The sequence below is a fragment of the Salminus brasiliensis genome, chromosome 22 (genome assembly GCF_030463535.1).
Source record: "Salminus brasiliensis chromosome 22, fSalBra1.hap2, whole genome shotgun sequence".
Lineage (NCBI taxonomy): Eukaryota > Metazoa > Chordata > Actinopteri > Characiformes > Bryconidae > Salminus > Salminus brasiliensis.
In genome coordinates, this window is record NC_132899.1 from 22,057,687 (window position 1) to 22,082,849 (window position 25,163).

Sequence of the window (25,163 nt, forward strand, 5' to 3'; positions counted from 1 at the left end):
GCTTACAGCAGTACATTAGCGTTGTTCACAAGCTATGAAAAACTTGATTATGTCCTGTTCTCTTGAAAACTGACACAAAATGATAGTCTTTAAGATGTCTGCTACCCTACTTGCTGATTTTAGCTTTGCGTCCAAATCATCACTTTTAAAATCTGAACATTAGATCCCAAGCATGTCTTAGCTAGCCTGGCCTGTGGGGGAAATGGAGAAAAATAGTAATAAATAAAGTAAAATACTTTTTTTTTTAACGGGACAGGAGAGCCCTCTGGTTATAGATGTTTGTTTGTCTTCCTGTAATGTGCTCATCTGTGCTCATCTGTGGTGCTGCAGAGGATTTATTATACACAGCAGTGCTAATGGCTAGGAGCTAACGCTGGACGTGGCACCACGTGTGTATGTTTGAGGTACTTTCTAAATGAACCACATCGGCAAAAAGATCTGATGCTTTGATATCAGACAGTAGAATATTAAAACAAGTGATATTAGAAGTGCATATTGATTTTGTTGCAGATGAATGTCTGACAATGTAAGGAAATACAGGCGAGCACACTGACAGAAAGGGCAGGGTGGCAGATTTGAGGACACGTGGCTGATGGGCAGTTAGCTCACCACTCATTCGGGCTGGTTTCTGCTTCTGGTGGAAGTCAGATCGTCTGTCAGTCAGGTTGGTCTTCAGGCACACGGTACAGCACAGCAGGAGGTCTAGATGAATAAATGCTGTTATGCTTTATGTAAATATTAAATGTAGTATTGACTTTTTATAGACTTTATTATGAATCATTATTATACATTATTTTAGATATTATTTTTTCTTAAAACACCAGGCTACTGAATATCATTTTGCTATTTTTCTTCTGTGTGTTCTGTCCATAATACTACAGAGAGGCCTAAACTAAACTTTACTAAACTTTAAAATATATATTCTTCTTATTATTATTATTATTACTTATCCCCCCAGTTCATTGGGAAGTACCATTACAATATGATCTTTAAAATAAACATACAGTTTTAGGCAAAATAATGCCAATTAAAATCAATTATCAAATGTATCAAAAAAATCTAATGTAATACATTTTATATTATTAATAATAATAATAATAATAATAATAATATATTCCCATATGAGACCTTTTCCTCGCCCAAATCAATCGTCGGTTATTTGATTAAGAACAAATATTTAACCCAAGTCAGCCCATAATGATGGATATTCATTAACCCCTAAAGTCTTTGTTAAAGAAGGTCTCACTGTTCGCAGTCTGCCAATTTATCTATTTCTCTATTTGTACTGCACCTATAGAGGGTGTCATTCCTCTTTAATATACTTCCATCTTTATATTTTATAGAAATATAAAAAGGCAACAGAAGTTCACTTTAGTATTTCGTTTATTAAACCATACTGTGTGTTCGTTTTTCCTCTGTTATGTGGGAAACTTTAGAAGTCCACACAGCTCCTGCAGTACTTTGTTCAGATAGCAGAAGGGTGGGGCAGGTATAGATGGTCGCAAAAAGCTGGGCGGCCCCTCCTCAACCAAACTGCAGTGTGAGATAAGGTCCTCTTTTACCCCATGCACACACACACACACACACACTAACAACAGTGACAGAGAGGTGCCTGACGAGTGACTGCTCCAATGCCTGAAAACACAGATATGGCTGAGCAACAAAGCCCGTAACTGTTCTATTTTAATGCTCACTTTATGCTCTCTGTGCTTAACTGTTTGTTCTGTGTAAGTGGCTGACTTCTGTGTCTTTCTTTCAGTGAGAAGAGCTCAGAGGGTGTCGATGCTGGGAAAAAACTAAAGAAGCCAAAAAAGACCAAGGGCCAAGCATGGGCTAATGAGGGACCACAGGACCCCTTTAAACTGGTGAGTGAATGTTCCTCTATTTTGATAATATGACAGGATATGCAGGACAGGGTCGATGTATCATACATACATCGACTTGGATTATGAATTCACTGGTGCTGAAAGTTGATGAAAAATGTCTGTTAACTTGCCATGGTCTCGTAACTTCTCAGTGCTGAGAAGGGTGATCATAGAGGAATGTCTCTTTGAGCCACTTTCATCTGCAGATTGACAAGATCTGGAAGAAGATCCAAATGGTCACTCACAGCTGAAAGGCACTGGTTTCAAATGGTCAGAAACAACCCAAAAACCACCAAGGCACAGGCCTCCATGATCTACTGTAGAAGCTGCTGGAACACCAGTATTATTGTCAAGCAAGTTTTATATTGCATGGACTGAGAGTCTGTCTTCCAAGAAAGTCCCAGCTCCAAAAACTACACCTTCAAGCTTGATTGAACTTTACAGCTGACCACATGGGCAAGGAAAGGGTCTTCTGAAGGGACGTTTAATGGTCAGATGAGACAAAGATGTTTGGAGAAGTAAAAAGGTGTGACATTCAACACCAACAATACTGTTAAGCAACTGTTAAGCATGGTGGTGGTAGGAACTTGTGTCTGTATGTACAAGTGTGCTCTATGTACATTTCGATCCCATATTGATTTCAGAAATCCTCCAAAATTATAACTTGTGCACCATTTTCAAGGTTTTTCATGATAAATGTATGTAGATGTCTGACCCCAACTGTACCTTGTATTTCCCCTCGCTGGCCACTTTATGAGGTCTGTTAGCACAGTGTTGGTCCCCACAAGACCACTCTTCACCAGATAATATTTAAGTGGTGGACCATTCACAACACAGCAGTGATGCTGACATGGTAGTGTGTTCCTGCTGGTATGAGTGTGAGTTGCTGTGGAATTTACATACCTCCCTGTCCCTGTTTGAGAGTGGTCCGCCACACAAAGATGTCCAGTCTATGGTCAGAAACTAAGCTACAGTCTGATCACCAGCATTGTGGGGCTACCAGATAGAGTTGTTTAATAAAGTGGCCAATGAGTATATGGCAATGTATTATGTTGCAAATTATCATTTTTGCTGACCCCTCCCGCTCTGTAGCTGGACGCTCTCCCTGAAGAGAAGCAGCAGGAGATCCAGAGAGCTCTGCACCTCTTCTCTCTAGGCCAGGGCCCACCAAAAAACCTGCAGGACGCCCGCAGACACAACTTCCGCTTCTGGAACACCCAGCCTGTCCCTAAGCTAGGTAAAAGGCTCATGAGAATGTCAGGCAATCTTTAAAGGCCTTGCTCTTCTCATTGGCTACATTTAATGGGGTATGGTATGAGTGTATACGTGTTTGTACAGTAGTCCATGACTGGTAAGAAAACCTGTCTACACCAAATTGATCTGAGCTGGGAACAGAACAAAAATATAGTAAATTATATGAAACAAGCAAGCTCAGAATGCCTCTTACAAACTATATGGCCGTGTCAAAGCTGGAGTAACCATAAGTGGTATCAAGCCTGGAACAGAATACATAGTTACTATTTACTTTATCTGATTAATTCAACATATTTGGGAAAAATATAACTGTAAACATTCATTTATATTTAAATGTTTAATGATTTATAATATATAAATCGAGCAAATGAATGTGAACTATCTAAAATTCCCTAAAATGTTTGTTTTCTGTAGAGGATTTACTATGAAAGCACTAGTGAACGTTCAGCCTGGACACTCCAATGCTGCATCACCTTTTCCTCAGCCAATCACCAGCTTCCACCTTTATTTAAAAGACCACATGGCATTACTATAGTAAAACACTACTTTGATAAACACAAACTCATTATTAGTTGAAGCATTTCAAGATCATTTTCCCCTTGTACACATGTTGTCCAATGAAAAACATTCCTCTCCATTTGTGTCCGTTTTTAGTTTTCTCCATGGTTTGAAGCCTGTAGCTGCTCTGTACACTGTGTGAATAATTCTGGATAAAAGGACCAATCGAATTTTTCTAAATTACGTGGAATTAACTCTTATTTTGCATTGACTTCCATTCAAATGTAAGAGCATGTCACCTTTTCAGAGATACATGTTTTTCATTGGACAGCAAAGATACATTTCTAAATTTATGGGACTGGCAGCAAAACAGTACTTTGTCCTATTTATAGATTCTACATAACTGGTTTGGTTAAAAGGTTTATGGATGATTTGGGGGGGGGGGGGGGGTTAGAGTGGGACAGTTCGGATTTCCACTTATCACTGTGTTGGGTTTTATAAGGTTAAATGCATTTGTCAGGTATCACTTTTTGAAACATGTTATTAAACTGGTTTAATGTGGTTTGTTTATCTCTTCACTTATTCATGTTATATCATGATAGCTCATTGTTTTGTCCATATATTGTACCTAGTGAACAGCTGATGCTAAATGAACGTTAAAATAATTTATCACGGATTCCGTCACCAAATGCTGGAAATGTAAAGAACAGCTGTGGTGATTTCTCTTTTACTTTTTTCCCCCAACATCATTTAATGAAGGATTGAATAGATGCGCTTTATTTGTATTTCTTCTAAGAGGAGTTTGGAGGAGGAACATGCCTGAAGCCTCTAGTCCTCCCAGTCTAACGCCCTTTAAATTCTCTTCTCTGCACCCCATCTCCTCCCTTTAACTGGGCCAAAAACATCCTTAAAAATAAAATGTGCTACAAAAGGTTCTTTGAATGATGCCTTGGTTTAATAAAGGACCATGTTTGTAATAGAGATGTGTGAGAGTGTGAACCACCAAAAGTGGTTCTTCTGTGGTATCACTCGAAGAATCTTTATAGCACCTTTATTTTTAAGAGTGTAAATGTCTACTGCCCAAATACAGAGCTTTTTTGAATACGATTTTTTTAGTTGCCAAAGACGTACGTTTATTAAATGTTTATACAGTACGGTAGATTTCATACAGTACAGTAGGTTTCAGTTTATTAATCGTTTTACTGAAAGTTCCTGTTTGGTTTGAAGATGAGGAGGTGACGTCACATGGGCCTATACAGTCCGAGAAGCAGAGTGTAAGAGAGGAGTGTTATTCACTCCCAGAAGGCTTCAGCTGGGACACCCTGGACCTTGGAAATCCAGAACAGGTGAGAGACTGAATGATTTCTACGATTCTTCACAATCAAGCTCTCGTGGCTTATTGGTTTGTCCTCATCCATCTACTGCATGCCACGGTAAGTACTGACCCCCATTTCAGTCCAAACAGATGTTAAAAGGTCACAGGAAGATTATATGCGGAGATGGACTTTGTCCGGATCAACATTTCATTTCATCACATTTTCTGATAGTCTTTACTCTCCTGTGTGTGTGTGTGTGTGTTGCTTTTGTTACAGCTGGGGGAGCTGTGCACCTTGCTGAACAAAAACTACACTGAAGAGGATGACAACACTCTCCGCTTCCACTACTCTCCCGAGTTCCTGCAATGGTGAGTGTGGCCACTGGAGGACAGTGTTGTCTCAATTTACAGCATGGCAGGCTCGGAGCCGGCTTTCCCGAAAGCATCTTAGCACAAAGATGATTCTGAAAAGGTCGAGTCTGCATCCCACTGAAGACTCTCTCTACTAGTTAAGATGATGAGATAGTTGAGATAGTGAAGATGCTTTTGGGAAACTGGGCCCTGAACAGTTATTCTGAGCCAAGAACTTCATACATTATTTCTTAATCCTCTTTTTATCATCTCTTCCCCCGCTTCTCACTCCACCGTTTAAGGGCTCTGTGCCCTCCAGGTTGGCAGCCTGACTGGCATTGTGGAGTGCGAGTCAACTCCAACAGAAAACTAGTGGGCTTCATCAGTGCCATCCCTGCCACTGTTCAAATATATGACACGTAAGTAGAAGCTCATCAAGCTCAGTGAAATACAGTAGATTTTCATGATGCACTCTTTTGCTGTAGTTAGTGTATATTTTATTACTTTCCTTTATTCCATTATTATTATGTTATTAATATGATGGACGTTCAAATAGATGGATGTCTAAGAGGTCTACAATTAGGAATTGATAAGGAATGAAAAAAGGCCTGTCAGTGATGTTAAAGGTGGCTCCAAATCAGTCAGATGAATGAAAATTTCTGCATAATTCAATCACTAGGACAAGGTTTTCTTTCAAGTGCTGGTTAAGTGCTCGAACCAGGCGTCATGATCTAAACAATGCAAATATAGTGGCATGCAAAAATTTGCATTCTTGTTTGGGGGAGTTTTAGCCATTCTTCCTTGGAAACAGCCTCTAGTTCTTAAAAATTCTTAGGTTGTGTTGTTTGCACTGCTCCAGCTTCATGTCTGGAGAAGGAACAATGAACCATACGCTGAAAAGAACACCCTGCCTACAGTAAAGCATGGTGGTGGCTCAGTGATGCTCTAGGGCTACTTTGCGTCCTCTGGCATCTGGACACCTGTAGTGTGTGGAGGGCAAGATGGATTTAATCAAGTATCCAGAAATCCTTCTGTGAGGAAGCTGAAGCTTGGGCATCATTGGACCTTGCAACAGGACAGTGACCCCAACCAATCCACAAAGTCCATCAAGGCTTAGTTTCAAAAGAAGTCCTGAAAGATTCTGGAGTGATCTTCACAGTAGCCTGACTTGAACCCCATAGACAATCTTTGCTGGGATTTAAAGAAGGTGATTGCAGCAGCGAACCCAAGAATATCAGTGAACTGGGGGCTATATTGCCAGAAGCTGGTGTCTAGCTATGCATCCTATTTTTAGCTTGCCTTAACGGCAAATTAATACAATTAATAGCTGCTCTTGTGGGGCGCTGATAACTTGTACAGCAACAGATGGGCTACAGTCAGTAAAACCTCTACTGCACCTATATTCAAGGTGTTTCTGGTAAAATTACCAATATGTGTGGATTCCAAGTAGGTGTTTCAAATGAATTGGCAACTTGCTTTATATGACGCATAGGTGCAGACTCATCTACTATGGCTGACTCAGCTATGATTTAAAACTCCACAGGGAGAGGAAGATGGTGGAGGTGAACTTTCTGTGTGTGCACAAGAAGCTGCGCTCCAAGCGTGTGGCTCCGGTGCTCATCCGTGAGATCAGCAGGCGGGTCCAGAAGCAGGGATTATTCCAGGCCATCTACAGTGCCAGTGCTGTGCTGCCATCGCCAGTGGCTAGCTGCAGGTACACTACAAATTAGCCACCTCACTTTCTCTGGCCTTCTGTTTACTGTAAACACACACACACACACACACTCTCTTTTTTGTAAACCCATCTGATCTGATGTGCCCTTGCAGACTCTTGTGCAGCCTTAATTAAGTTAGAACTTCTGTTCAGGCTTAATTGAGCATGGCAGTCTCTCTCTTTTTCTCTGGGTGTTAATAGGTACTGGCACCGGTCCCTGAACCCCCGCAAGCTGATTGAGCTGAGTTTCTCCTCGCTCACCCGTAACATGACCCTGCAGCGCGCACTCAAGCTGAACCGCCTGCCTGAGGTCAGTACTTGCAGTGTTGCGTCTTCTGGCCAGTCTGTATGGTACCCGTGCCCAGCAGCAGGAATGTTTAGGCTATTTTTTAGGCTTGTGTTTAGGCTGGAATTGCGGCAATGTATCAGGGAGTATCACAGTCTAACCAAATACTAAAGTTAAATGCTGAACAAACAGCAGCATACCATCAATGCTTCAACATACAGACACAGCACTGAGGAATTGACCATAGTAGAAAGCAATTAAAACCAATATTATTGAAATTATACCCTGAAATAGCAGCTTTAAAATCTTGCTGATGCTCCACTGACTGTCATAGGGAGAATGGTGTCTCTACCAATGCTATTCTGGGCCAAAACGCTGCTACTGCACTATGTAACTTGGTGTAGCTGCACAAGACCTCTAGCCAGAACTGCATAACGCTTCGTAAGCTGAGTTATATTTGTGTAAAATATTATGATATTACTTTACTGCCTCAGTCCGCATGATTGTTCCTACACCTCAGCATCAACCTAAACCGAACCTACTATGCCTAAACCTAATTCTAACCTAAACTTAACCTAACCCTAACATGTAATTCTATTACTGAAACCTATACCTCCATACAATAAACTTCACCTTAACCTACCCTAATCTATGTTTTAGTAAAGTATTTGGACACAGTTTGCTGTTTGCTCCAGCAGCCTGAAAATAAAACCATATATATGTATATCTTTACAAATGAATATGATTTAGTTTACATATTTACTGACTAAACTTTCATATTTTATAATTTCAGTTAAATATGAGCCTTTTAAAAGCTCCCAATCACACTTTAGCTGCCGCGCTATGCAGAAAGGTGCTGTCAAATATTAACGTGTACATCTGTCACGCTTAAAGAACTTTAAATGCCACAACATTACGCACACATCAGGGGAACGCTGTTTAGGAAGTCCTCCTCGGAAGTTCCTACTTACGACTGCCGAGCTTGTAAGTACGACATGATTTCTATTCGTGTGGTTTTGGTGGTTTGGCTTTTATTTTTGTTTACTTCTGTTTTTCTGTTGCCAAAGGAGAGCAGTCACAGTTTGTTTGATACTGCAGCAGCAAACCAAAGAGCAGAGTATCCGCATTATGTGAAGCTTCAGTGGGATGTACTTATTCATTTTTTCCCCCTGTGTGAAGAAAGAGTAAGAGGTTAATGTGTGCCATTAAAAAGGTTTCAGACTGCAGTGTTTATATGTTGCTGCTAAATGACTGAAGTGTAAAATGCAACTATCGGTGTTCTGTATTGAAACACCCTCAACTCAGAAAGTCAGGGCTAATCTGTGTGAATACGATTTGTGGTGGTGTTCTTGTGACACGACATGAAGGCAATATAAAGTCACGCCTGCTTCTGATTCCAGTCCGAATAGAGATGCAGCTATTTCGATCCCAGAATTGCATTATAGCCGTTTTACAGAGCATTTACAGATATTCTCATAATTTGATGCAATAATTAGAACATACAAAGATCTTTATTGTATACTGTAATATATACAGTATATATATTAAACGTAACACTAATTACTTCTTGAGGAGCCAGAAGTGTTTATTTATTTATTTATTTTTTAAGTCTAAACACTCACAGGCAAAACAGCAACGTAGCCTGTGTGGTCCAGCGGAATAAAGCCCTGTCACTATGACTAGAGGATTGCTAGTTTGAATCCAGTCATGCTGCTAGCCATTGGCAGCCTGAGAGAGCACAGTTGGTCTTGCTCTCTCCACGGTGGGTAGATGGCTCTCTCTCTTTCTCTTTACATCACTCCAGTGTGGAGCTGGCTGATGCATCAAAGCTGGTTACACAGCGCTTTCCTCTGAGTGCGTTGGTTGCCTGGTGGCATTGCGTCGGTCTCCAGGAGCATTGCATGTGATAGGGGAGAATATGCATGAGTTGGGTAATTGGTGATCCAAATTGGGGAAAAAATGGGGGGTAAAAAAAAAATCTAAATATTTAAGGGAAAAAAGCAAAAATTATGCTTTCGTATATTATTATTATTATGTTGGGAGTCTTAGTGTTATGTTCTCAGTCAGATCCTTTCACCACTGATCTGAAATGATAAGCTTTTGATATGTCAACAGAAAATGGATCTGAAAAAAAGGAACTGAAAATGGTGGGATGTAGCTCTATCAGATATCAGGCTCATATCAGACCACGTCTAAACGGCTTCCTTCTCGTCACACTTGTGAATACAAGTTTAGCTTGTAGCCTGCAGGACAAATGCAAAGCTTAGGAGGGCATTATTCCAACAGAGAAGGCACTGTCCCACTGTACCCCCAGCCTGGCCATAAGACTTTACTTTGCTGCTGTAGAGTGATTGTGCTAGTTTCATTTCAGTTTTCTGTAGTAAAGCCTCATGTCTGTTACATCCTCTGTGGTTTCTCTTAGTGTTATACCCTTAGTTTATTTTTTTGATGATTTTTTGTTTTTTTCTTGACCTAACTTTATTTTGACAGACGACGAAAACGCCTGGCCTGCGCCTCATGGCCCTGGCGGACATCCCCCAGGTCCAGGCTCTGCTGACTGAGTATCTCAGAGGCTTCCATCTATTCCCCATCCTGACCCATGAGGAAGTTCAGCACTGGTTCCTGCCGAGAGATGGTGTTGTTGACACCTACGTGGTGGAGGTCAGTTTACAATAAACTTACAAAAAACTACAATAAACCTATTTCTTGCTCACTTCTCTGTTTTGATCAGTTCACTGCACAAAAAGGGGAATTAGACTCGATCTGAGTTTCAGACACACACTGAGAGTGAAGCCATATTACATGAGCACTCAAAGGCATATCTCAGGCCTTGGTATATTGTATGCAGTGTTAACCCTTAGCAGTATAGGGTTGTTATTGTGATGTTGCTAAACATCAAATACATTTCAGAAATAATTAGGTGCGTACATCGTTAGTTGTGTCATTTACATTCAGTGACCTTTAATAGTCTTTTCATCATAGTTTGTTTCAACGGCATAAAATATATGTAATCGTATGAATTTCTTTACATAAAAAATGTTTAGCAAATAAATAATAATAATATATATATATTTTTAATGAAAATTAGGATATGTTCTTGATTGGAAATTAATTAGCTAAAAGCTAATTAAACAAATGAAGAATTTTAACCTGTAAATGGATGGGAAGGTTAGGACAATTCTAAGGGCCTGTGACTGGCAGGGCCCCTAAAAAAGTAGAAGAAAAAAAATATATGATATTCAATGATGAAAGTTTAATTCTTTTCACATATTATATTATTTCAAATGTTAAAATGTTTTCCTTTTTCCTTGTTTGGCATATATATATATATATATATATATATATATATATATATATATATATATATATATATATATATATATATAAAAACACATTTATATACAATATATACATATATTACACATGTACATTTATATTTATTTATATATATAAAAATATCAATATATATAGTTCAATACTTTACTACAAAACTCTATAGATTTCTACAGATTAGCATGCTAACTGCTGTCAACCATAATTAACGAGGTGTGTTGTGTAATAATTTACTACAGTTATGTGTTTGTCCTGAGTATTTTGTCAGAATTGTGAGAGATGTATGTTACAGGGTTGAGGCCAGTGGGTGGTGGGGCCCAGTGTAACTTTTTATGGGGCCCAAAATCCCTGGCAGCGTTCCATATTTGTGTTGTTCTTGCAGGGCTCGGATGGTGCTGTAACTGCTATGGTGAGTTTCTATACCATGTCCTCGATCGTTCTAAACCATCTTGTCCATCGGAGGCTGAAGGCAGCGTACGCGCTCTACGCAGTCACCACTGCAACCCCTCTGCAGCAGCTAATGGAGGATATCCTCATCATCGCAAAGGCTGTGAGTCAGCAAGAATAAGTGGCAGTATGTTTTGTGAAATCTGAAATGTAGGTGGACATGCTGGAGTTCATCCAAATACCTGGAGTCATTTAATTATGCAGTTGTGCCCTTTACCCAGATGAACCAAAGCCAAGACAATGGTGTCCAAAGTTTGCTTCTTCTTTAGCTGTGTGGTGCTGGAGCTACAAGTAATATCATATATCTAATAAGTAATGGAATTATTGCATACTGCCTCAAACCATGTTACAGTTTTAAAGGAACACAAGCCAACATTAACAGTGTGGACAACAACAGTGCCGGTGTAGTCCCTAGAGTGAAATCTTAAGTTTAATGACCAAAAAAAAACCTTCTTCTGATGATGTATCTTGAGGGCTTTTTGGAAAACTACTGGCACTTTGGGGCAGTATCATTTTTCCCACTTTGTGTTGAATGCAGAGGGAAGCCAGATGGCTAATGTTATGACTAACAAGCCAAATATCATGTCTGGATTTATTACCCTGTACATCAGTGGCTAGCAATGCCAAATGCAGGGTGTATTTGTGTAAGGCATGCTGGGTGCTGTAATCAGAGGACAGAAAGGGCGAAAATACAGTGCCTATAAAATGTATAGGCCCCCTTTCCATTTTATTGCTTTTAGAACTGGAACTATGCTCAATATCGTACAGGAATTAATATATATATTATATATTATTATAATATTATAATACATATATATATATTATATATTATTATAATATAATATAAGTAAGTGATTACATAAATATACATACATTACACAAATTACATACATTCACCCCCTTTAAAGTGACTGACCTAATTTAACAGAGGTCCAGAAAAGTAGTGCTAGTAAAGGTGCATGGTTTTGTCACTGTACTGTGTACAGTGAAATTTGTCCCCTGCATTTTACCCATCTGTGGTAGTGAACACACACACACACACACACACACACACTAGTTAACTAGCAGTGGGCAGCCAACTCCAGCACCCGGGGAGTAGAGAGGGTGAAGGCAACTTGCAGAGCCTGGGTATCGAACCCACAACCCTGTCATCAATAGCCCGGAGTCCGGAGGTCCAGTCAGTGGCTAATCTGTATTTCTGGCTACCAAAATACACCATGAAGACAAAAGCACACTCCACACAACTCTTCTGTTCTGTTAAACCCATCTTTAAGAAATGGAAGGAATGGCAGACGTCTTCACAAACTGAGTGACCATACAAAAAGGAGACTAGCGAGGGAGGCCACCAAGAAATCGATGCTGCCACCACCATGCTTCATTGTGTGGGTGGTGTGTTTGTGGTGATGTGCAGTGTTTAGTGTCTGCCAGACATAGCGTCTAGTCTGATATCCAAAAAGCTCCATTGGGGTCTCATCAGACCAAAGAACCTTCCCTCAGTTGACCTTGGGGTCTGCCACATGCCTTTGGGAGATCTGTAGTGGAGATTTCATTTCTGTTGCCAATCTCCCATACGGTTCTGACTGGTCTCTTTCAGAGTTCACAAATAGAGCTGTATTATTGGAATTCTGTGGGTTTCGGATATTGTATGCCAGTGTGTTATTTATGAAACGGGACAAATGCATTCCACATGTAATGGTAGCAGTCATGTTGAAGCTTGAATCCTGAAGTCTTTGAAGTCTTTATACTTACTACACACTATTTACCATCAACTTTCAGAGGGGATTTGATGTGTTCACTGCGCTGGATGTGCTGGGGAACAAGGCCTTTCTGGAACCTCTGAGGTTCACTGAGGGAGACGGCCGCATCAACTACTACCTCTACAACTGGAGGTGCCCCAGTATAAACCCAGACAAGGTGACCACACTCTTACAAATATTTGTGTGATTGGAGCTCGAATGTGTTTGCATTTGCTCATATTTTACACATTTGTATAAAGACTGAGAGTGAAAGGAAAGCAATGGATCAAACAGAAGTGTAAACATGGCTGTCCCTGTTTCAGGTCGGCATGGTGCTCAAGTAAGAGAGATGTATTTGCAGAGTCCTCGGAGGACTTCCAGAGAGGTCACCACTGAACCAGAAGAACATGAACACTCTGCTTTTACAACCTTTATGCCGGTCAGCTCGAACATCATTCCCAGGCCGAAGAATAAAATCGCCATGCTTCATTGATGTTACGAGGTCATCAGTAATTGCGCCATGGCTTCCCTGACAGGAGTCAGCGGAGGAGGTTCAGTGGGGGCAGCTGGGTTGGAACAAAAGACGTACATATTAAGGAATCATTTTCTTATCTTTTAAAACTATGTTAATGTTGAATGGATAATTACTTGTGTTTTAATGTGAGGCCATGTAAATATAGCTATTACTTGCCATCCTGACAGCCTTTGGTTCTTGGGGGTACTTCGTAAGTCGAGACATATGTTCCCTGGTCAGCTATGATCAAATTAAATGAAATGATTAGAGAAAATGATAACATTTCGTTTGCAAACTGGGTGTAAATGCCAACAATTATTAACTAGCTCTGTGGATCTGTTGTCTTCATGTCAAATTAACTTCCATCTTTTGTCTCACTCTACACTGATAATGCTAATCTACTGGTTTCAGCTTTGGCTGGAGCTGAAAATGACATTAAAGCTACTCAGAATCTCTTACTTTATGGTCATTGTGCCACTTCTTGTGATCATACACTGACTTGGTCCTATCAATCTTCCTGAGGATGGCCTGGTTCTCCAGAGCAATTTTCACCAGTTCTCTGTTCCTGACATCTACATTCATGCTGCAGAGCATTCATACAAGTCATTAAGGCTCAAAGTAATGTAGTTACATCAGTTGAGCTGATGTTGAATGATGAAGGTCCTCTGCAAAGCCCAGCTAACATGTCCATGTGGGGCCTGAATATGTAGCTTAACTGGGAAACAGAATGTTTTGTCCTCTGATTCCATGTTTGGATACCCACCAGGCTTAGTGGTGGGACCAGGAAAAGCTGGGTTGTACACTGCATATGGGGCCTCGATGGTTCTCATGCAAGATTCAGGTGGGCTGTAATGATGGGTTCCAGTAACAATGTATATATGGAGAGCCCAATGCCACCTGGAGCTCACCTAGCCCACGTCCCACCCATGTGAGCCCCACATGAGCATGTTAGCTGAGAAACTGAAAACTGGTTCGTGTTGGTTAAACGGTGGTGCCACAAAGAGACCACAAAGTGCACTTAGTTACCTGGGCTTGGGCTGGTAGTCATTCCAGTTATCCAGCCTATTTTTGGTCATAGTACGGCCGATTCTGGACACCAGCAGCCTATTGTCTTTCTCGATTTCCATCAGACGCTCCTGCTCCATCTGAAGCACAGACATTTCCACAGTTGTAAGACAGAACTGAATCAGACTGTCTCTGCTGTGTTTGTTTTGACTCCATACCTGAATTTTTTTCATGTTCAGATGGCAGTGGAGGTATGTTTTAGGAGCTTTGGTGTCCACCATCGATTGCACTGTGAGAGCACCACGCAAAGGAACAGTAGTTATCGTCAGCAGCTTAAATCATCAATATTTTCTCATCATGATATGTCAACAGTAGGATGTTTTCCTTGCCATTCTCCATTCTGTCCATGTGGTATTTGTAGTGATGTCTATCCCACATCTTCCTCATGTTGTTATACTGACCAGAGGTTCCAACAGTTGCTGGAAAGGCCAGATAAGCAGCTTTGTCCATCTCGTAAACCGTGTACAGAAATCCAGACGATGCTTACAGCAGATATGGACTGTTATAAAAGGAGGAATTTCCAGGCAACGGTAACGACGTCATCAGACACGTAATTATGACCACTTCTCGCAATAAAACGACATTACGTCACAATACTGTGAGATCCAATGGTCTCAGTTAGGCTACCAGAGGCGCCTCTCCGGATTGGCCCACGACACGTAGCGTGTACAGGCTATGTAATACCCCTGTCGCAACAGCAGATGGCAGCCTAACACCTACACGTTTAAAGATTTTAAGATTTTATTTATGTTAATAAAATTGACCAAATAATCCCAACAAATCCATATTTAAAGATATTATATCGTGACATATATATATATATATATATATATATATATATATATATATATATATATATATATATATATATATATATATATATATATATATATATGTCACTAGTATATTCCCTATAGGGAGTCCACAGTTCATGAATATTTAAATGTAAACAGTTTTCATGGTGGATGGTGGTATGCCAAGTCTTTCGCTAAGTGTTAAAAATCATTACTACGTTAAATTTGGTCATTTTGCCCCTCGGTCTGTTCTTAGTAACAGTCCAGTGGACGTGGCTGTCACGACACCGTCCTTCGGTCACTCAGTTTGTTAACAGTTTTAAACTGCACGCGGGCAGAGTGAGCGCGGAGAGGGGTGGGGCTTCAACTCTCCAACTGACCGGGCAGCTTCGGTTCACCAGTTCAGGGATTGGTTCGGTTACTGAGTCAAAAAGTTTGATTCAATGAATCGGACAGTTCTATTCATTCTCAAGTCGAAACTAAATTCTTCTTCAATATTCAGTATAAAAAGAGATGCAGTGAGGATATCAGTGTCAAATCAATTCAACAGTTTCCTCAGTTTAGAAGAGACTGTGTAGTTCAATCGAAGGAACAGTTTACTAAATTAAGAAAATGATTTATTATAAATGAAGGGAACGGATTTCAAAACATTATTTTTTCTACCATGATAGTTTAGGGGCTTCATACAATACGTCAAAAAGTCACAAAGAGGACAGTGATACATACATACAAAAATCTTTAGATTTTATAGGACCATATTTCATAATATTATCTAATAAAGTTACACTGTAAAGGGTTATTATTGCACTTTAGTCGCCTTCAGCGCGTAAAACGGAGCGTACAATTATTTATAAACAGCGATCGTTCGTCTTCTTTAGACCTGTGAATCGGCTCAGCTTGACTCGGTTCAAATGAATCGAAACATTTGTAGAGTTCGTTGTACTTCATTCCGCTTGCAGTGCCCAGAGTCTCACACTCAGTCGTGTTTACGTGTGTGTGTGTCAGACGGTAGTTTGTCTCTTTTAGCCAGTCATCTCTCAAACGACTCGCCAGTCTCGGGTTTGATCCAGTCAAAGGTCTGCTCTGCTCGTTTGTCTCCCCGGCAGATGAGTCGCCTCTTCGCGGATCCTCTGAACCCAAAAACAAAGACTTTTGCCATCTTTGCACGTGCCTTGTAGTGTTACTTTAGCTTCATATTCGGGGAGAGACACAAAGTTCAGACTTTTAAAGGACGGAACCCACAAATGGTCTGCTGTCGTCGAGCTGCAGTCTCTTGGCTAAAGAGCTGAAAATCGGTTCGCCTTCATTTCCATGGAGTTCTCCAGCAACTGTGCGCCAGATTTGAAAACTGAGCAGGTACGTGTGTCCCACCCCACCCCACCCTACCTTACCCTACCCTACCCCACCCCACCCTACCTTACCCTACCCTACCCCACCCCACCCTACCCTACCTCACCTCACCAACACACTAGGTCCACAGGATCTCATTCAGCAGTGCACCCCAACCTGTCACTTCATCCGGAACCTTACTTAACCCAGTTCTAGGACCTGAACTGTCTCCCGTCCTTAATGTCATAACCTTTGTCATCAAGTCTGTGTGAAGTGGTTGACCACCAAGGCTCCTGATGTAAACAGATGTGACTCAGTAGTTCACTCCAGCTTTCCGGTGCTGATGTATTTCTGCTCGTCTTCTCAGCTTGTGTGGTCATGTTGCTTTGTGTGTGTGTGTCTGTGTGTGTGTGTGTTGAATGTGGTGAGGTTTGTGTGACTGTGCTCATATTAAACCACCAGCCTCTTCCTCTGTGAGGTCATGTGCATTAAAGATCCTCATTTTCACACACTCCCAAAAAAAAAAAAAAGAGATGTCAGGCTGTCTCTGAGGTGGGACACTGATTGTCAGTGATCATATAACAGTAAAGGTACGTACCCTAATAACCAAAGGTACTCTAAAGATGTACCCTCGAGGGCAGCAGTGATTTTTGAACATCCCACTTTCTCTTGGGAAAGTGTAAAGTGCATCTTTACCAAGTGTAAGTGCCGAAGGATGCATTTATTGATTAACAAATATATGTATAAACATCTAAAATATGAGTTGGGCTTTAAAGGTAAAGGTGCACGTATTTGTCACTGTACAGTGTGTTAACCCATCTGGTAGTGAACACACACACACACACACACACACACGTGTTAGGGGCAGTGAGTACACACACACACCCAGAGCAGTGGGCAGCCAACTCCAGCGCCCGGGGAGCAGAGAGGGTAAAGGGCCTTGCTCAAGGGCCCAACAGTGGCAGCTTGCCGAGCCCGGGAATCGAACCCACAACCCTGTTATCGATACCCCGGTGCTCTAACCGCTGAGCCACCACTGCCCACTTAGTTGGGGAAAAAAATGCTCAGGCACAGAGAGTTTGGAGCAAAACTTGCAGAACTGAGTATTATTGCTTAGTTTTACACTGTAATTGCTGTCCTCTCCTTGTGTCCTCTCTGCGTGATGTGCTGTAAGCAAGATGAAGACATTCTAGCTGGTTAGCTCTTAGCCATGTCCTCACTCACTTCACCTGGTTTGGCCTTTTCGAGCATTACCGGTAAAAATTAAGCCGGTGCCTTTCACTGTGTGAAACTGAGGACCCATCTCTTCCAAGAGTACTTGGTTGTCAAGTGTAGTACAGAGTATTGTGGTCTCCATGCTCCATACTTTTGTATTTAGTAGATATCTAAGCTTAGAGGTGTGTTTAGGATCGTAGTGTATAAAAACTAGCTAAGGATATTTTCTGAATAAATGGTAAAGCACTTTTGCACTGGAGGTGATCTGGAGTCTTCTTTGCGTTTTACTGCTTTGCCAGCTTTAGCTAGAGGGCCGGGGATATGTACGTTCTGGGGGTGTAAATATAACCAGTCAGGACTGTTAAGTATAAGTTTTGAGGTTTTGGAGCCCTGTTTTCCAGCCCTGTTTTGGTTCTGCTGGGTTCTGTCTTCATTGAAGAGACAACAGTGTTTGAGCTTCACGGTATGTGGCAGTGTGTTCTGTATGAAAGCAGCTCAGTAGGCCATGCATTCATTCTTTTATTGAGAAAGAAAAGGCCATGACTGGAGGTGGATGGACAGCGTTTCTCCAGCGTGTGTCTGGGAAAGGCACCTGCAAAAACAAAAGCATCGCAAGAGCAAACTACCCGAGACTAGAGGTTAAGAGTGATTTCACCACATCACACAGCGAGCAGTGGTGCCAGTGGTGATGTCAGGATGAGGGAATTGAGGATCGAGGTGGATTATCAGAGTTCCTTTTGAACCGTTGCTCCAGACGTAAGCCTTCGTGAAGAGTAATCAGCCTGCGGCAGAAATAAATAAAGGCTAGAATACATGCTCATGATTTAGAGACACCTTTTGTTTAAGCAACCCCCCCCACTGTGTGTGTTTGTGTGCTTCTCTCTATGCAAATGGGAGTCCTTTATTATGTGTGTGTGTGTGTGTGTGTGTGTGTATTAGTGAGCATTGTGTCAGATCAATTTGCATTGAGCTGTGAGGCCTGCAGGGCTTTTTTTTCACTGATACAAGAACATGATGCTATGACAATATTATATTACAGTAATTACCAAAGCTTTTATCACAGTTTACAATCTTACCATGACGTACATTAAGAAAAAGAAACCCTACATGTTCTGGAAGTCATTTCCAGTAGCGTTTTGCAGACGTAATAATGCTTCATGGAACAGAACAGCGATATCCTTAAGTCCTAATGGGCGGCATGCATGATAAATAGCCTTTACCATCAGCAGCGAAAGCTAAAACACCGCAGAGGGTCGCAATGGCTGCATTCCGGGTCCGAGCCTCATTTGAGCAGACCGGTAGTGGGAAGAACCCGGCAGAGGGTGAAAATGGTCTGGTAGTGTGAACTTTAAGAGGCACGTTGAATGTGATGCTTTCAGTTCTGATTCTGCCTACTTTTATATATGGTGACGATGCAACGTCACGTGCATCAGATTTCATGTGATTTCTATGTCAGTCCAACTATAATAATAGTAGTATTTCTTGGGTAAATAGCAAAGCACTTTGTAAGTCGCTCTGGATAAGAGCGTCTGCTAAATGCCATAAATGTAAATGTAAATGTAGTATTATATAGTAATAGTAACCATTACACTTTGTTTTTTGACCAAGGGAGCACGAGTGAGTAGAGCTGGGCAATATGGCAATAAAGATTTTTTTAACAATATACAATATTTAACGCAATATTTTGTTATTTAAATTTTGCCGTACTCTATTTAATCAGTCAGAACTGTTTACACTCTTTGTAATGAACTTGCAGGTAATCTGTGTTTTTAAGGACTGACGATATACTCATAAAAGCATGTTGGGACCACACCAACAAAATATATTACAATACGATATGAATATTGTCCTGGAGGATGAAAGCTCAATATTGAATTGGAGCTGGAGGAGCTTCTTCCCACAGATTATGCCACTTTATCCTGTGTTTATCTCTGATTTGACTCTGTTTGTGGCCTTTTACCGGGCTGATTAGCATAGATATGGGCCACATTCAAAAAGATGTAAACGACCAAACCAAATGTTTGAGCAGTAAATTGGATTAAGGCCATTTTTACCTGCAGTGAGAACGCACCCATTGTGACCGAGCGGTAGGAGCTTGTGAAACCAGAGCTGCTCTGCATATCTAAGAATCTCTGGTGACAATGCAACTCTGTTAGCTAAAATGACACTGTTCGTGTTTAACTTTGTTGTATGCCTTTTTACCAAACAACATGGACAAAAGTATTGAGACACCTAGTCATTCACTGTTGTCCCCTTGAAATCAAGGGTATTAAAAATAGTTTGTCCTGCTTTTGTTGGTGAAATGGTCTCTACTGTCCAGGGACGGCTTTCTACTAGATTAGTTTGGAGCATTGCTGTGAGGATACACAGTTCCACTGCTCCACAGCTCAATGCTGGGAAGCTTAATACCCCTCTAGCCCACACTTGACATTAGGCATGTTGCCAATAGATTCATGTTTATCTGCTCTAGAGAGTCTTATTCTATTTGCAGTACTCCCTCTACCGGTACTAGACAAGCAATGTGTGTATTTGCACATCTGTGTCAGCAACGTGTAGCTGAATGCAATCAGTAGAAGGGGTGTCCACAAACATTTGGACGAATAGTGTATCTGATTTACGGGCTAAAATGCTTAATTATTTTAGGTGGAAGTTCTTCATTCTCACATTTTTTTAGTCCTGCATCTCAGTTAGGTCAACAATGCAGTTGGATATAAGCTCAAATAGCTGACCATAGAGAGCTGAGGCATTACTGCTGTTCGAATTTAGCAGTTAGACAGTTGTGCCACCCTGGAAGTGCGAAATGACCTCATATAAGAACGCACTGTTCTGAGTATATGTACCTTTTCAGTCTTTAATGGACACAGAACATGGTTTCACAGCTCTGTCAGGGCACAGCTGCCTAATTGCCTGATTGGGATATTATTATAAGTTTGAATCCTGGCATTGTTTTGTTATCTTGTGATGCATATCTTATCTTGCTGCCAATATGAAGCCCTGGAGTCATCGAGGCTGTTCTGAAAGCTGGGTGCGCGTGCTGGCAGCCTGACAGTGACGTGATTTTCATTAAGTGTGGCTTTCACTGACAAGGTTTAACTGAACTGCGTCCTCGATTGAGCAACGAATGAGAGGAATGACGATGGAGCAGCAGATAGTGCTCTAGACATGTTGCTCTGCAGGAGTTGTAAAGAAACCTGACACTATACACATTTGTGTCTCTGCATACACACTCACGAACACACACCACTGAATAAAGAGCTGCTGCCTGTTAGGCATGCTCCTAAAATGCCTGAGGAGCTCAGGCAAGTCCCAGCAGAGGCACAAAAGACTAAGCCATGCCAAGTTCGTCTCACTATTCTTGTTTATTTTGATCCGTAAAGGAAGAGGTGCACAGAGACCTCTTTGTTGCTGGGAAATGAAGTGATTGGGTTCAATTGGGTGAAGCTTTGTTTTTCAGCGTTTCCCGTGACTGAGAAGGGGTACACAGCATCATTGGGGTAATAGGTTATTTTGGGATGCACCTACACTCACATACACTTTATTAAAACACCTGTACACCTACTTGTTCACTTGTTAATCTTATTAGCTATCAGATGTCATTTCTGCTGGCATGATTGTATTCTGGGGCCAGAATATACTATAGGGTGCTTTCTTATAAAAAGCACCCATTGACAATAGAAGATGAAAAACAACTGGTGTGCATCCAACTCTCCTTCATCCCAGCCAACATGCTCATGTGGGGCGTTCATGGGTGGAACATGGAGTAGGTGGGTTCCAGGTGGGCATAGGCTCTGAGTGGGTTTGTCCATGTGTTGTTACTGGCACCAACTTGGGCTTCCCAAATGGGCTCCATCATCATTACAGCCTTCCTAATCTCACATGGGCTAGGCCCCATGTGCATTGTACAAACCAGATGGGGCCCATGTTTAACCCCTTTTGGTCCAATCACAGACTCTGGTGGGACCCTGGTGGCAATCTATATGTGGGGCCAACATGAAACCCATGGACAAAACGTTCACCAGTATATTCACAACATATTAAGCTGGCTGTAGGTTCCTGTATCTACTGTAGCTGTAGATTAACCATATCTAGCAATGGAAATAAAAGGATACCCAGAGTAATCTGTTGACAAGCGTGCATTCGAATGGGAGTTGGATTCTGGTAGACAGGCAGAATTCAGCACAACACCTTAAAAGGCACATGCCACCGTCAGATACACACCAATCACCAATCACCAAAACCAGTCAAGTATAGGGAGATGCCCACATAAGCACACTTGCTAAACTGCAATGTGTACCCAAACTAACTGGACCAAATGTAAAAAAAAAAACCAAACAATAACAAAAACCACATGAACCCTGGTTCGGACTTGATCTGGACCAATTTCTTGTGCGAAAACACCCTTAGACAGTTGCGCCACCTGCCAGCTCAACGTTAACTATTTAAAAAATATTGCCCAGCCCTATCGTGTGTCCCTTCTGATAATTCTGTAGCTAATGAGGAGGGGTTTGGGCTCTTGGACCTAGACAATTTCTACAGTAGTCATGTCTGTGGACCATCTCTGGATCACACAGTATAGGGAAGATTCTCCATAGCTTGATTTCCATTGTAGACACTGAATCTAGGATTGCAGTCTGTGGTTGGATGGGAATCCCAGAAATGTCACTCTAAAAGTAATAAGCCATAGTCTCACATGCACTGCGCTCGTTCTGAGGCATTTGCAGTAGAAGCAGTTTTTTCTTGAGTGTTTTGCAGTATCTCCTAATAGGCCTCAGTCTCACTCCAGATGCTGAGACACTCTCCCAGGTTCTTCTGGAATGTTTACACATAGCAGAGCCGGTGGTGTGTCTTTGACATAGACAAGGCCTTTAGTGTTTACAGTAAATAGAGCATCATACAGAACATCTGTACGACATTTTCTCAAACAGGTCTGTCTTGGCCGGTCAACTACATTAGTAGTTATCGTAGTAGAACCTGAACCACATTAAGCGAAGCGAGGTGGAAAGAACACAGCAGCTCTTGCGATTTATAAATGCTGATTTGGTGGAGAAAAGCGATGAATCGCTCTTGCCCTATGCAATGCTGTACAGCAGTGGTCTCAAATCAAGGTTAGCTTTTCTCTCTGTTGGCCCCCTCACCCCCTCTTTTCTTCTCCGTGACAGTAATGGTGGTTTGGCTGGGAAGCTCCTCACTGTAAATATTTACTCAGGCTGAGGAGGGACATGACAGTGTAAGGATGGGAGCTTCTGTTATGAAGGACCAGGGTTGCAAAGAGCAGAATGATCGTAGCGAGACATGTTAAAGCACTTAAGTGTCTGGAGTGGATTATAGACTGAGTGGCTTTACAGAGAGAGAGAGAGAGAGAAGGAGGGTCGTGGTTAATGTCGCACTTTAATAGCTGTTGACATCCTATGATGTCCTTTCAGCACAGCTAGTCATTGTAAGAGGAATGCAGTTGCACAACTGGCGCTCTGCAGTAATAGCTGTTCATTATTGTCCAATAGTGACTTCACCACACTTCCCTTAAGTCACTGTTATTTTTTTTTATGTTATTTTTTTTTTTTTTTTTTTTTTTTTTAAAGTTCGTTGGCCAAAAAAATGAAGTCTATACAGCTGACCGTACATTGAACATGCTGGGGTTGTTACACGGGGACAGAAACTTTGCATCTTTTTTAAATAGGTTTTCTGTGCTATTTACAGGAATCATCATGTATTTCCCTAGTAGATAAGACTGCATGCAAACTTTGAGGATTTGGGGGGGTTTTCCTTAATCCATGTTTTGATAGTACAGAAGATCTATATTTGGAAAGCATGCAAAAGAGCCATTTTGAGCAGTGTTTTTCAGGTACACATCCACCTAAATTCCATTACACATTTATATACACACAGTTGTGGTCAGAGATTTACATATACCCCTCATGGCAGTATTGGATTTTCAGTAATGAGGTATATTTGCTGAAAAAAACATAGGGTTGAAATGATGCATACAGAGTCAGTGTCACTTAACAAGTCAGTGTCACCTTAGCCAGATGCTCTTGGTAGCCATCAACAAGCTTCATGATGATTGTTTTTGCTTTTTGCTACAACTGACTGGTGTGCTCGCTTATTTTTACATGCAGCAAAGCTGGTCACGTGGAATCTGTGACATTCAGGGCCGAGTTCATTCCAAAGCATTCCAAAGGTATTCTGATATGACCGTAACAGCGGGTTAATAACATTTATGTTTTTATTTAGGCTTTTTTCCCCATCAGTACAAACATTCTCACCTATTTAGTACTGAAAGGTATCTTGAAGGTATTGAAAGTTAGAGTGTTGAGTTGCTCAAGTTTTTGAATTTGACTCCTCTTCTTAACAGAATTGGTTCAGAGTTCAATTAAACGTGTCCGTTTCCTGGCACAAACTCAACTTTTAAGCACGGTCCACATGTCTTCCATAGGGTTGTGGTCAGGACTTTGGGAAGGCTATTCCAAAAGCTTAATGTCATCCTGCTATATCCATTCCAACACCACCTCTGATGTGTGTTTTGGGGTTATTGCCATTCAAATAATCATTATAAGCCCATAATAAGCCCAATGTTCTCATGACATTCACGTCCATGATGAGTGTGTGTAAACGTCCGCCATGACTTTGTTAGCAATCCACAAATTGCTAGTCATCTGCCGGTACTGAGAGGATCTCTATGTTATGTGCCCCTAATTCTGAAGCATCTCAGGCTCTTTGTTGTGTTGACAGAGCATGTGGAGGGCCATGGCGTAGCCTATCGGTTCGACTGTTTGGCAGGATTCACATGCATTACATGCAATGCATCACTACAGAATGATGAAGTAGGCCAGCTACTGGGCTTTCTATTTATGGATCCTCTCAGTTTTACTGCTGCTTACTCAGTTTTAAGATGTTTAGGAGTGTTGTGGACCTGTTAGTCTTTAACATTCTTGGCCTGGGCCCCTTTTACCACACCCTTTTCCTCTCTCTCTTTTTTTTGGTCTCTCTGTCTCTTTCCTTGCCCAGTTAAGCTTTAGGCTTCCAGATGGTGTCGGGTCTCAGGACACCCCATGACTGTAAACGGGCCCCCTCCCTAACCCCGCCCAAGACCCCCCCAACCCCCCCCTCCCCTCCACTCCTGGTCCATTGATCTGGCCCTTTTCTCTGGTCTCCTAGCCGTTTTGAAGTGGTTCCAGTTTTCCGCCTTGAGTAAATGAAGTCTCCGTCTGCAGTCAGCTGGGATCCCCATCACTGAAAGCTAATGAGCTGGAATGCCTGGGTCAGTCGAATCCTGGTCCATTCTTACTCCCTAAACTTACTCTTATGCTCCTACCACGAACAACGTCTATGTGTGTGTGTGTGTGTGTGTGTGTAGACTTGCTGAGATCAGTGTGTGTTAAATCTGAGCCTGTTATCTCTCTCCATCTCTCTTGTAGCCTGTCAGGGCCCATTATCACAGCGGAGAGCA

At 41.5% G+C, this 25,163-nt stretch overlaps 2 protein-coding genes across 2 annotated transcripts in view; both read left to right on the forward strand.

The window, feature by feature from the left end:
* The first annotated feature begins 1,576 nt into the window (after positions 1–1,576).
* On the forward strand, positions 1,577–13,771 carry nmt1b (N-myristoyltransferase 1b). Its single transcript, XM_072667701.1, has 12 exons — positions 1,577–1,669; positions 1,760–1,865; positions 2,958–3,102; positions 4,845–4,963; positions 5,210–5,301; positions 5,586–5,702; positions 6,827–6,997; positions 7,199–7,307; positions 9,774–9,944; positions 10,999–11,166; positions 12,840–12,977; positions 13,123–13,771. Exons 1-12 carry the CDS (start codon positions 1,632–1,634, stop codon positions 13,141–13,143), a joined length of 1,395 nt encoding a protein of 464 aa, XP_072523802.1. The 5' UTR covers positions 1,577–1,631; the 3' UTR covers positions 13,144–13,771.
* A 2,390-nt stretch (positions 13,772–16,161) lies between these two features.
* The window catches only part of svild (supervillin d), an 84,944-nt gene continuing 75,942 nt past the window's right edge, over positions 16,162–25,163 (forward strand). Inside the window, exon 1 of the mRNA XM_072666756.1 lies at positions 16,162–16,528. The gene's annotated coding sequence lies outside the window, so the exon portion shown is untranslated. The remainder of the gene's footprint in view (positions 16,529–25,163) is intronic.